Raw genomic sequence first — 13,531 nt, 5'->3', positions numbered from 1 at the left:
TTTATTTTTTATTATTTTGTTTAATTTAATTTTATTTATACATTTAATATTATTTTTGTCAAAAATATTTTTATCATAATATTATAAAATGTCAACTTTGTAATTAAATATCGAAAAATTATTTGAATATTTGTTTAACAGAAAAAAGATATTATTTTATCCATATCTATATATATAAAGAGAATTGTAGTTATTTGATTTAAATTTTTATTTTTTTTTTACAATTTTTTTATCCCTCTCACATAATTTTAATTAAAATTCAGACACCAAAATAAAAAATAATAAAAATTCTAAATTAGCTAATTCATCCGAGTTATACTCTTTATAAATTTTTTTAGCTATATACTGAGTTATTATTTTTTTTGTATCATATAAAAAATAATCAATAAAAATAAGATTTGACGGATATTAGATGCTTGACTAGACGTTAGTATTAATAATAAATATATTATTCATGCAATATTACCAAAACATTGAAATGAAAAAATATTTAAATTAATATACTTTTAGATGTGTTAATTATATTTATTTATTAGAAACTTGACTAACTAATACATTTCAAGATTTAAATATCTAAATATATATATTAATAATATTTTTTATTAATTTATCCCCACTTCTAAAATTTTTTAGATCCATCACCGGTTATGTCTCTAACAATAAGTAAAAGTTTTGTCGACAAAATGGAATCTATCAAGGATTTGACTTGCACCGTAAAATGATACAAACAGTTAGTGTGTGTTTGGATTGAAGTTTATAAATGGAAATTTGTATAAATTTGATTTTGATTAAAAGTGAGTTGATATTAATGTGATTTATGTTTGACAATATTTATATCAAAATAGATTATAATAAATTAAATATTATTTGGATTATATTATTCAAAATCACTTTTAGATAAAAAATTACTAAAAAAGATATAAATTTAAATAATTATTTTATCTTAGATACTTTAAATAAATTCTAATATTTTTTCTAGTACTCTTAATATTTTTTAGTTAGAATTTTTTTATTACTTATGATGCTAATATTATTTTTACGTTAGTTTTTTTATTTAATTTAGTCTTTTTAATAAAATTAATAGAATTACAATATAAAAAAAATCTACATAAAAAAGAAATAACAAGAGCGATAAAAGAAACTCATATAAACCAAAAATAATAAGAATTTTATAAAAAATAATAATACGAATGAGAGAGTATTAAAAATAAATATTATAAAAAATAAAAATTATCATATAAATAATAAAGGAGAAATTAGTAGATAAGAAATAATTTTTTTTAGTTAATGGTTAAACGAAAAAAGCGAATGACAATAGTTAGAATTTTAAGTTTTTGGTGAAGGTGGGTTACACTACGGAATTATGTTTGTGTTTATGATTAAAAAAATTAGCTAAAAAAAAAAGTAAAACTTAGTGAAAAAAAACTAAATATGTGTTTGAAGTTTCCAACACTAAACCAAACGCACTCTAATGATATGATGATCATGGACTAGGAATAGAATTTTAACGGGATTGCTCCTAATCCTCTATAGAAATTAAACACTATTTATGAAACAATTATCTATTTATAATAATTAGGGTATAAACTTGTAAACTAAAGGAGACTAGAATGTTCTAGGTGTTACTAGAAAGAAATATATCCCCTACATATATACATGCATCATGCATGTTACTGTGTCAGTCTTATTATTATAACCTCCACTACTTACTCGGACGCGTGGCAAAGAAACTCAGCCAAGCATATAGCATATAGCTTCCTCAACCATGTATTCTCGATCATCATGCGAGGTGAAATTTTATAGCCCTTGCAATACTTTCCCATAATGTGTTAACATTCAATGCTGGAAAGTAGTGAGGAAATGCGTGACGTGTACTCGGCTTGGCATGCATATATATCGAAAGCATATGCCTAATTCATCTTCACTCCTATGTGTTATGAGAAATTTCAAGCATATTTTATTGTGGGGCTACATATTATAATCGCATGGCTTAAATTAGTTGCCCAATCCTATTCACCACATATATTCTATTTTTGATTCTATAAGTCAAATTCATATATATGAGTAGAGCTAGCTACTTATATATCCTCCACACTACATAAGTTAAAATATCTAGTACCTCGCACCAAAATATGGGCCATAAGATCTCTATGGTGGCATTAATAAATGAATCATATATCAATTTATTTTCTTTTGTTTTATGGTCATGTAAATCCATATCATCACCACCCTTCATTACTCATGATATAAACAATGGAATTATACATTATGTATGAGATGAGATTGAACTATATATAATAAAATTTTATAGTGATATATATCAGCTGATCAGATAATAACAACATAACATCTAGAGATCAAATAATTTTATAAAGTGATATATATCAAGTGATCCGATAATTCATATCGAAGAAATGAAGAACTGACGAAGCATATTGGTCAAATAAATACAGCTGGCCCAATTTGGTAGTTTACTGCGATCATGTCATGTGAACATGAAAAATTAATTTTAAATTAATTGTTTGTATAAAATATATATTAAAAATTAATTAAATAATATACATATTTATATATAAATATATAATAATTAATTTTAATGATTGATTGGAATATAATTTGTGATATGACGTTATTCGTTTTTTATCTATAATAGTACATATACATTCTCTAAATTTGTTATGTGTTGTCTTTAATTATTTAATTAGTTTGGAATTAATTAAAAAACTTATTTTATTAGTTTTATATTAATTATTTTTGAATGATTAAATAAACAAATAATTATGATAATGTAATGAACCACAAAATCTTAAAAAAATTATTACTACAAAAGAATTTATATTTTATAAGACTTTTTTTCAAGTGTTGGCTCTTCATGTATGTGAAACTATTTTAAGTATTAGTCCCACAAAATTTATAACATAGCATCTCTCTTTAAGAGTTGGCATCCCAATGATTTACTATACGATAGTGGTACTTTACTCGATCTTTTATCAGTTAAAATCATCCACTGATCAGATTTTTTTATAGGTAGTCTTTTTTGGTTGGCCAATTTTCAATGACGACACCAATATAATGAATTACAATATTTTAAGAAAATTATTACAGCAAAAGCTAACTCATATGGTGAGAGAATCCAAAGCCTCATAATACGTGGTTGAAATGTTCTTAATAGGAAGAATTTAAGTATTATTTTTTAGTTATTAGTTTATATTTTTAAATATTAAAATATTTAATTATTTAATTTTATGTATTTTGATTTTATTTATTTAATTATTAAATTAATTTTTATGTTAATAGATTTAGAATTTTTTTAATTTTAATTTAATAAGAAGTTATAAAAAACTTTTAAATTGTTATAATCGTTATAGAGAAAATAGAAGATTGTCAGAGTATTTTTTAATTTCGTAACGAAATTATGGTGTGTGGACAAGTAAGATTGAATAGGTCTCTCTCTTATTGTATTGAAGAATTGGGTAGAAAGTTGAGTAATTATTTTTTATTCAATTTTTAAACTATGATGTGGAGTGTGGACAAATTAACTTGAGTGACTCTATTTTCTTGTTATGTCAAGAAATTGAATAAAAAATAGAGTGATTCTCTTTATATTCAATTTCAATTTGTCCCTTTTATTTTTCTATTTTAAATTTTGATTTATCTTTTCTATTCAATTTTAATTATTGTCTTTTTGTTTATCCCTTATTAAGGCTCTTTTTCAGGTATTGATCCATCGATATCACTAGAAGAAAAACGTTAAATACCGTCAGATTTAACGCTGAATTTATTATAAATTTGTCAGTAATTAATATCATCAGATTGAATTTGACGGGATAAACGACGCCGAAAAATTTTTATTGGCAGATTATTTTGTCTGACGCTAATTACCGACGAATTTTGCGTCGAATTTTGCAATTAATGTGACAAAAATAAACTGTTGGATACCATCGGATTATGTTTTGTGCCATATTATGTTTTATAGCGCCTAATTACCGTCAGATTATTCTACTGAAAATTTGACGGCATATTTTTTTTTTGCACACTTAGCGCATAATTAGTAGTCAAATTAAAATTTTTGTTTACAAAATTAGGGCACAAATTCAAAATTATCATAAATCAACTAACCATTTTATTAAATATCAAAGATATGAATATAATACAATGAAATAGACATAAAATAAATTAAATCCCTAAATTGTACGAATTCCAGCAATCGTCGTCGTCGTCTGTTCTTTGTTGAGGCAGCAGACTAGGTGCTGATGTTAGCGCCCCACAAGTAGCGCCGCTGCCTCCAGCATGCATCTGGTCGTTGTATACCGCCATCTGGTCTTGCAAACACTCTAGCCGCTCTAGCTTCTCCGTTAGCTCCGACCTGATGGCAACGGTATCTTCTATACGTGCAAGAAGCTTGTTGTTCCTCTTCTCAGATTGCTTAGCTTATTGGTGAAGCTCCTATGTGAGCTTTTGCACCTCCTCCCTCTAGTCGACAACTTCCTTGGGATCGGCAGGACTGGTGGTAGAGGCAGAGAAAGATGAAGCCACCAATTTGGAGGTGCAGAGGCCGCTGGCGGAAAATGACCCCAACCCGTAGACATGATTCTTGTAGGAGACAGAGGCGGTCTCATACCAAACCCTATCAGGATCTACGACTGAGACATTGGAGCCAGTATCGTCCCCACTAGGCTGAGATTGTTGGACGCGACCTCCAATCTCTGCGTGTAGTCCTCCTATGTAACACACATTGTGATTAGGATGATAGTTGATTGACTTTAAATCGAATACATTTCGAACTTAGAATTAATTGAAACTTACATAATGATCCGTAGACTGCTCATCAGCAAATCTCTCCTTGTTAGACGTCAATGTATGGGTATATTTGAAGGTCTCCGATAATGTCGCCTCACGTTCCAACGACTTATACTACACATATTGAAACCAACTAATAAAATAAATCAAGTAACAATTAATTCAAGTAATGATAAACAGAGATTACCAAGCTATATACCAGCCTGCTCTTCGTCTTCATGAAAGTCGCCGACCCACCGATATACTTCGATGACCTCGACGAAGCTCTGTTAGTTCTGTTCGTCAGAAGGCAACACTTGAACTCCTTCTCAGTACTAAAATGTACATCCAGTTCCTTCTTAATATTTGGACAGAGCCAAATCATGAGGTGGTCGCACCCCTGACGAACGTCTTGCATCATCTACTAAAGTCGTCTAGCTATCTGGTGGTCGTAGATCTTGCAAATCAAGATATCATGTTTCTTATCCCGTATGAATTTCTCATGCACAAAGTAATTCAACTACATTAGCTAGTCGAAATAAAATACAGTTAAAATATAGTTAATTCAATAATATTGGGTTCTTACCCCCCACTTCTGAAACCACCCCTCTCTGGTCTTAGCAGGAATTTTCGTGTAGCTCGACCATAGGTTAACGTATATCGATATATGGACTTAATCACATTGGAGATCTCCTATGTACATGCATTGTTGTTTGGGGGCAAACCTATCAATGAAAACCTTAAAATTAGCAAACACATAAAAACACATAAAACTTAACAAATTCAAAATAGATTGTGGATAAAAGACCTTAAAATAGTATGTACACACATTTGCATGTCATCAGGCCAAATCCTTATCCATATGACAGACGGTAGTGGAAGAGCATCTGATTGGGACGCATCACCTACCGCGGACTCTGTCAATGGAGCTGTAGGAGGCAGAAGTGGGCATAGCAAAATGAGTCACATAGTTGATGTTTAAGACTATGATGAACTGCTAGTTTGGTAGACCTGTCTGTGACGTCACAATGGTCAACGAAGTAATCGGGGTAGAGGGTGATGGCTGAGAAGTCCCTAAGTACCGGTGGAAACCCTCCCTCTACCATGACCACAAGACCTACTCATGACACCTCTGCTACTTGTCGTCATGCCTACAAAGAAAATACCAATTAACACTAATCAACATATATACAACACAAATCCTTCAACATTTATATTATTTGACATAACTTCCCTGAATATATATCTATATTTGTCATTATTAGTACATGTTATAATGATAATTATATACTTTTTGCAGTCTCTAAAAATATTTTTACTAATAATTATATAATTTTTACTAAATTTTTTTAACGATAAAACATAAAATGATTAATGAGTAAATACCAATAAAAATATTAGCAACTATTTTTATTACTACTAAAAATAAAATAAATAATTACTGAAAGTAATTTTTTTAATAATAAATATGGATTTTTTTTGTCAAAATAGATTAAATTTACTTATAGAATAAGTTAGGTCAAATTGTAGCTGTACTTGCTAGAGAGATCCAACTCTGTGAAGTTAACGTTTGATGTATACCTGGTGAGAAATTGAATGTAGCACCGTGTCCGTACGAGAATCGTTTTTGTTATTAAATTTGCACCGCTCACTTATCAATCATGAAGAAATTTAATACTTATATAACAATTCACGGTTCTCCGATGCTTCAAGTTATGTTAACTAGCGCTATGAGTCTATCATCCAAGTTCTTTACTTTAGCTCTACAAGATTAATTAATAAACCAATAATTATGATTTGGAATTAGATCATTTGTGTTCTAAAAACTTATTTTAAGAACATAATAATAGAATTTTTGAAATTTTAATATATTTAATATACTCTTAGAATGAAGATTAACAAGATCCTTATAATTTATAAAGATTTACGTATAATTATTTTTTATGTAAAATTAATAATTAAAATTATTAAATAATAATTTAATTAAATTATCAAATTATTTAACTATTTTTATAAATCAATTTTAATAAATCATTGATGAGACGAGGAGAGAGTAGCGTATGAACTTGGTCAAAACGCGAAATGACATTGACCATGCGACCGGAGGTTGAACGTGTCCAAAAGAAAAAGAAAGCAGAACAAAGAAGAAAATAATAGAAAAAGAAAAAAGGGGGAAAAAATCTTAGATAATGGATACTGTATAGGAATACTGAATAGGGAATGGGTGAAAAGTCAGTAAATATTCGATTGTCGTTTTGAGAGGAAAATGAGCGCATTGGTCAGCGCGTACGCGAGATGCATCTAAGGACAATAAAGACACCACACACACACAGATCGTAACGGATCAGGATCCACCCTCTTTCGCCCTCAATCAACACAAACACTCTTCTTAACAAAGCATATGAGAAAAATCCACACATACATACATACATACATCCACCACCGTATATAAACACCGATCATTCTCCACCACATGAACTTACCCCCACTACTATATACACATGCAACTATTATTTTTATTACTTTTTATACTTTATGTAATGTAATTATTTTTTGTAGCTGCAAGCGCCTCCTTTTTATCCCCCTAGCTAGCTCCCTTGGTTAAAATTCAACGTTGTTTCAATTAAAATAATGTGATTAGACTAGGCTAGAGGATGATTAATAGATTAGGATTAATTATTACGCGCGCTCCTTACCATGTGTTTCAATTCCAATAATTTGAATGGTTGTTTGATGAATGGCTGGCTGATTTTCTGGGAGAGCCTCCCTCAGCCACAACTTCTTTCTGAGGCTCTTAAGATACCTTTACTCGCTTAGTACGACTTTCTTTTTTATTATTATATAATTCATTAATGAACCCTTCTTGTGTGCTTCTTATAATATTATAGTACAAGTAACAGGTTTTTGTATCTCATTTCAATAAAGTTGAATTCCCTCTATTGTATAAAGCTTTTCATCCACTTGATGTGATGGCCGGCCACACCACCCATGATTATTATTTTTATTTTTATGTTCTACCAGTGTGCATTCAAAGTAGCATATTCATGCAAAGCCAATCAATCTTTTTTAGCTTTGATATTTGATTAATTATTTGTTGTATTAAATTAAGTACATTATTATAACGATAATCATGCTAATCCAACTGGACCACAACCACAAGGTTAATAAGCTAGCTCCCAGATATTTGGCTACCACAAGTCACAACCGCATTAATTACTAAATAAGAAAACGAAAATATCTACCACATAAAATAATTGTATATTATATTATATTATATTAATCTAACATCTACAATGTGGATAGGAGCACTACTATGACTTGACCTTGTAGGACTATATTATTAATTGGTTGGTGAGCTCAGATGGGAAATAAGATATTCTTAATTTAAGAATAGAAGGAAGGAAGGTGGTGCAATTCCAGGAACATGGCACGTGAAATAAGCATGGATTAGTGGTCATAAGAATTGGGAGTTCCCATTGATTTCGTAATTCATGTGTTTGTCGTTGTAAGGCAAGTGACTAATCTAAGGACTAAGGTAGATAGATACATAGGCAATAGCATAACCGCTCTGCGAAAGCAATTTCATGGCACACCACCTAAGAAAGTGCCATGATCTTCGTGAACACTAAACCCTACGGGATAAAAATGCACACAAATAAGTTAATTTTAAATTTTTGTTTATGATATATACTTAAAATATAAAAAATTTTACATATTAACTATATAATATTTTAATCTTTGTAATAAATTTTAATTATATAAAATAATTTAAATTATTTTTATATTTATAATTAATATTTCATATTATATTAAAACATTTTAATAAAATACATCGAAAGTAAGATTTAACACTTTGACATACTATCATACGTAAATAAATTATATTAAGTATACATTAAAATTAATTATTAGTATAAAATATATATTAAAAAATAAAATATATTTTAAAAATAAATTAAATATGATATATTTATATACCAATTCATAATAATTAATTTTAGTATATAAATAATTTTTTTATTTAAATATATCCAAATGTATTAAAAAATATTATTTTTTACTTTTTAAAAGAGACAATTAGACCAAAAAAAATGTGTTAAACAAATCAAATATCAAATAAATAGTGTATTCTTAATGTATGCAGCACATAATCACAACTCCTCAAGGAATTGTCCTTCCTTGCTAGCACACCATAGAAGGAAAGAGAAACAGAGTTTTGCGATTCATAGCCACAAGCCCACAACCACAAGTTTTCATGCGTCTGGCGTGTTTAACAGCTGGTCGTAACATTTTCTTACTACTACAACTGCTCTGTTTTGTCTTTTCCGGATTCAAATAAGTAACCAAGTATATCCCTACATCAATTAATTTATTTTCAATTCATAAAATGGAATTTAAACTACCGGGTGTAGCTTTCAAGCCTCATTAGTAATTTGTTGGGTTTTCCTAGTAAGTTAAATTACATATCTTAGAAAAAAAACACATTAAAAATTTAAAACTCACCAATACGAAATTTTCAGGCCCTCTACTAGCTAAATTTCCTTAAAATATTTACTACATTCACTTTTGTTATTATACAATCATATCAAGAGCAAATGCATATTTCCAGTGTTTAATATCCTGAAAAATGAAGAAACAAGTCGTTCTGGCAATCTATAACAATAATAATAAATAAATAGGAAAAAAAAGACTATTGCATTTACAAAGGAAATTTAAAGGAAAAAGAGAAAGAAGCTATGTCATCACCAGATTCAATAACAATCTTAATCTTTAAAAATATAAAAAAAATTAAAAAATAAAACAGACTCGTACATGATGATGGTCATAGTCATCATCATACAAAAAAGGAAAAAAAAAAAAGGGCAACCGTCATGAGTGCTGTTAGAGGGTGTTAATCAAAGAGCTGAAGCACAAATAATTTCTTATAGTACCAACGCCAAAAGATCGTGCGGCTAAGATAACGCCACGTGCTCTCCTGATCAAACGGTTTCGGAGGCTCTACCAACGCATCAGCAACTGCAAGCAACCTGCAACCGCGTGGTCCATCAAAACTCCCCATCGACAACGCTGCCGCCGGGCTACTCCTTCCGGCGCTCAACGCCGTGCTCCACCGCCGTATCCTAACCAACCAACCTCCTCTCTCCACTCCCCCCGTATCTCCGTTTATATCTCCAAGCTTTCGAACCCTCCTAACAAAACATTAGAAACCAAAAGATAAATAAAATGAAAGAAGAAATCATCATTTTCAAGAATAATCAGTAATAACTAATAAGTCCCCCTTGTTTTCCCCCAAATCCGTAACGGTAATAGATGTATAAAATTATTCTTTTGTTTTTTCCAAGTAACTTATTTTGGAAGAGAAAAAAGAATTCAAAAAGGAGTAAGAATACAAACCAGAAAATCATCATGATCCACATCGTGACGATGCCGTTTTAAGGGAACTGCCTCAGAAAAATCCTCTTCGTCTGCGTGGTTGCACCGGCGGCTGACCGACTCTTCGCTGCTGGATGAACTCGGAGCCGGCGGGGGCGGCGCCGTAGAGGACCAAGGCACCACCTGGTTGTCCCCGTCTTCTTCCTCCTCCTCGTCGGCGGGAACCTCGTCATCGTCATCATCCTCTTCCTCTTCTTCGTCTTCAAGATCGTCGTCCTCGGTGTCTATGTCGTCGTCATTGCCTCCTTCGCTCTCCTCCGCGGAGACCTTGTTGCCGCCGGCGCACATCTCACAGAGCGAGACGGTGTTGCCTAACCTGTCGCCGGAAGCCTTCCAGGGCGTGGGTGACTGGCAGGCGTGACAGAGGAGGGTTCTTGTGTGCCTGGCGACGAGGAAGTTAGCACCATGAACGTTGGCGTCGCAGTCCCAACAGAGACTGGCCTGGTCGGACTCGCAGAAGGTCCTGGCCGGAACCTTGCACAACTCGCAGCTCTTCATCTGCAGTCGTTGTTGCTATTTCAGAAGAAGAATGAAGGAGAATGATGGGAATTTTGAGTCTTACGGTTTTCGTCTTTGGTATGGTTTTGGTCTCTTCCTCTATCTGTTTGTAACTGTCTCTGTGTGTGTGGCCGGGATATATGGTTTCCTTTCTTTCTCTCTCTTGGTCTGCAGGTACGGTATGGGTTAGAAGGGAAGAGAAGAAAATTGAAGGTGCAACTTGATGAGTATATATAAATAAATAAAATACACCTACTGTTTATGGTTATGATACTTGTTAAAAAATTACAGTTTAATTTAAGTCAAAAAAAAAAATACAGTTTAACTGCATAACACTATCTTTTCTTCCATTTCTAAATTAATTTCTGTAATTTTGATGTATAGAAATTATAAAATTCATTCGATAGCATTTGTTTTTTTCTTTTAACAAATATTTTTATATGTACCCTACATCAAAATTTAATACTAAAAATGGTTAAAAAAAATACAGAGAAACAATGAGAATCATAAATCATGTGAATAATAAAATAAAAAATGAAAGTAAAATTAAAATTTTAAATTTTTTATTAATTAATTATTAATAATTTTAGATTTTAAAATTTTAAAAATAAAAATTTTAAATTAAACCAAATTACAAATAGTGCAGTTACACTAACACCCATTATGTAAAAAACTTTAATAAGCCAAGTCAAGAATCATGTAACGTAAATACGCCAAAACGAAAATCGTTTCAGCAATAAACCAAATCATATTTTTATATAATTCGAACCATGTTGGTTCGAATTCCATTTCTACATAATTCGAACCAGCTTAGTTCGAATTATACACAAACACATGCATACACGTAATTCGAACCAGCTTGATTCGAATTACACACAAACACACGCACACACCAGTTTGGTTCGAATTACACACAAACACACGCACACACTAATTCGAACCAGCTTGGTTCGAATTACACACAGTAATTCATGGTATAATTCGAGTTATGCTGTTAAAAAATTAATAATTTATTTAAAAAAATTATTAAAAAATTAATAATTTAAAAATAAAAAATATATATTTTTATTTCATACGTTAAAAAAAACTAACAAAATATTTAATTACGAGACTTCTTTAAAATCTTAATGAGCTATTAATTCGAAAAAAGCTAACAAAATATTTAATTACGAGACTTCTTTAAAATATTAATGAGCTATCAATTCGAATTCCATACAATACTTTTCTGTCCATTTTAATAGTTCATGAATATTTTTTAATAAATTTTTTTAATAAATTTTTTTAAATTATAGTACAAAAAATATTTTATCCTATGCAAAACAATTTAAAAAAAATGGCTTAAAAAATGTTAGGAGTACTATAAAAATTTGTAATGTTATAATAACTTAGGTAAATACATGCATGTATTCAAATTTTAAATAAAATACTCTACATAGTCAATAATAATTTAGAAATGAAAGAAAATATTTTATTCCATACAAAATAATTAAAAAATATATTTTGTTCTATACAAAATAATTTTAAAAAATGGCTTAAAAGATGTTATGAGTACTATAAAAGTTTGTAATATTCTAGTGATTTAGGTAAATACATGATAAAAATATTTTTTCTTTAATTTCTAAATTATTAGTGACTATGTGGAGTATTTGTTTAATGTCCGAAGTCATTAGGACTTTACAAATTTTTATAGTACTTCTAACATCTTTTAAGCCATTTTTTAAATTATTTTGCATAGAATAAAATATTTTTTTGTGGTATAATTTAAATAAATTTATTAAAAAATATGGTGAGTAATTCGAATTCTATACAATACTCTTCTGCACATTCTTGATAGTTCATGAATATTTTTTAATAAATTTATTTAAATTATACCACAAAAAAATATTTTATGTATTATAAAAATTTGTAATATTCTAGTGATTTAGGTAAATACATGATAAAAATATATTTTCTTTAATTTCTAAATTATTATCGACTATGTAGAGTATTTCTTTAATGTCCTAAGTCATTACAAATTTTTATAGTACTCCTAACATCTTTTAAGCCATTTTTTAAATTATTTTGTATAGAATAAAATATTTTTTTGTGGTATAATTTAAATAAATTTATTAAAAAAAATTTCATGAACTATTAAAAATGAGCAAAAGAGTATTGTATGAAATTCGAATTGATAACTCATTAATATTTTAAAGAAGTCTCGTAATTAAATATTTTGTTAGCTTTTTTAACGTATGAAATAAAAATATATATTTTTTTATTTTTAAATTATTAATTTTTTTAATAAATTTTTTTAAATAAATTATTAATTTTTTAACAGCATAATTCAAATTATACCATGAATTACTGTGTGTAATTCGAACCAAGCTGGTTCGAATTAGTGTGTGCGTGTGTTTGTGTGTAATTCGAACCAAGTTGGTTCGAATTACGTGTATGCATGTGTTTGTGTATAATTCGAACCAAGCTGGTTCGAATTATGTAGAAATGGAATTCGAACCAGCATGGTTCGAATTATATAAAAATATGATTTGGCTTATTGCTGAAACGATTTTCGCTTTGGCGTATTTACGTTACATGATTCTTGACTTGGCTTATTAAGGTTTTTTACCCTTATCATTCTAACTTCCCTCCTCTGTTCACAAATTTTGGTTTGTAGAATAACACAATCGTTACTTCATTTCCTCGTTATTCGGTCAGGCGCCACTCAGATTCCAGTTGTCGCCGCCTAGCCTTTGGCTGACACCACCCAACTTCTCCGCGAACGTCCGATTGCGTCATACAAGTCTCGTATAATCTCTTTCGTGCTGCCCACCCGCCACGGCCG

General features: G+C 29.8%; 1 protein-coding gene across 1 annotated transcript; it reads right to left on the bottom strand.

The window, feature by feature from the left end:
- Positions 1 to 9,455: 9,455 nt before the first annotated feature.
- Positions 9,456 to 10,924, bottom strand: LOC107462081 (zinc finger protein CONSTANS-LIKE 2). The gene is made up of 2 exons (XM_016080648.3): positions 10,174 to 10,924; positions 9,456 to 9,968 (listed from the first exon to the last, which is right to left on the bottom strand). Exons 1-2 carry the CDS (start codon positions 10,708 to 10,710, stop codon positions 9,900 to 9,902), a joined length of 606 nt encoding a protein of 201 aa, XP_015936134.1. The 5' UTR covers positions 10,711 to 10,924; the 3' UTR covers positions 9,456 to 9,899.
- Positions 10,925 to 13,531: the final 2,607 nt, after the last annotated feature.

Source organism: Arachis duranensis, chromosome 8 (assembly GCF_000817695.3).
Source record: "Arachis duranensis cultivar V14167 chromosome 8, aradu.V14167.gnm2.J7QH, whole genome shotgun sequence".
Taxonomy (NCBI): Eukaryota; Viridiplantae; Streptophyta; class Magnoliopsida; order Fabales; family Fabaceae; genus Arachis; species Arachis duranensis.
This window is presented reverse-complemented; position numbering and strand designations above follow the sequence as displayed.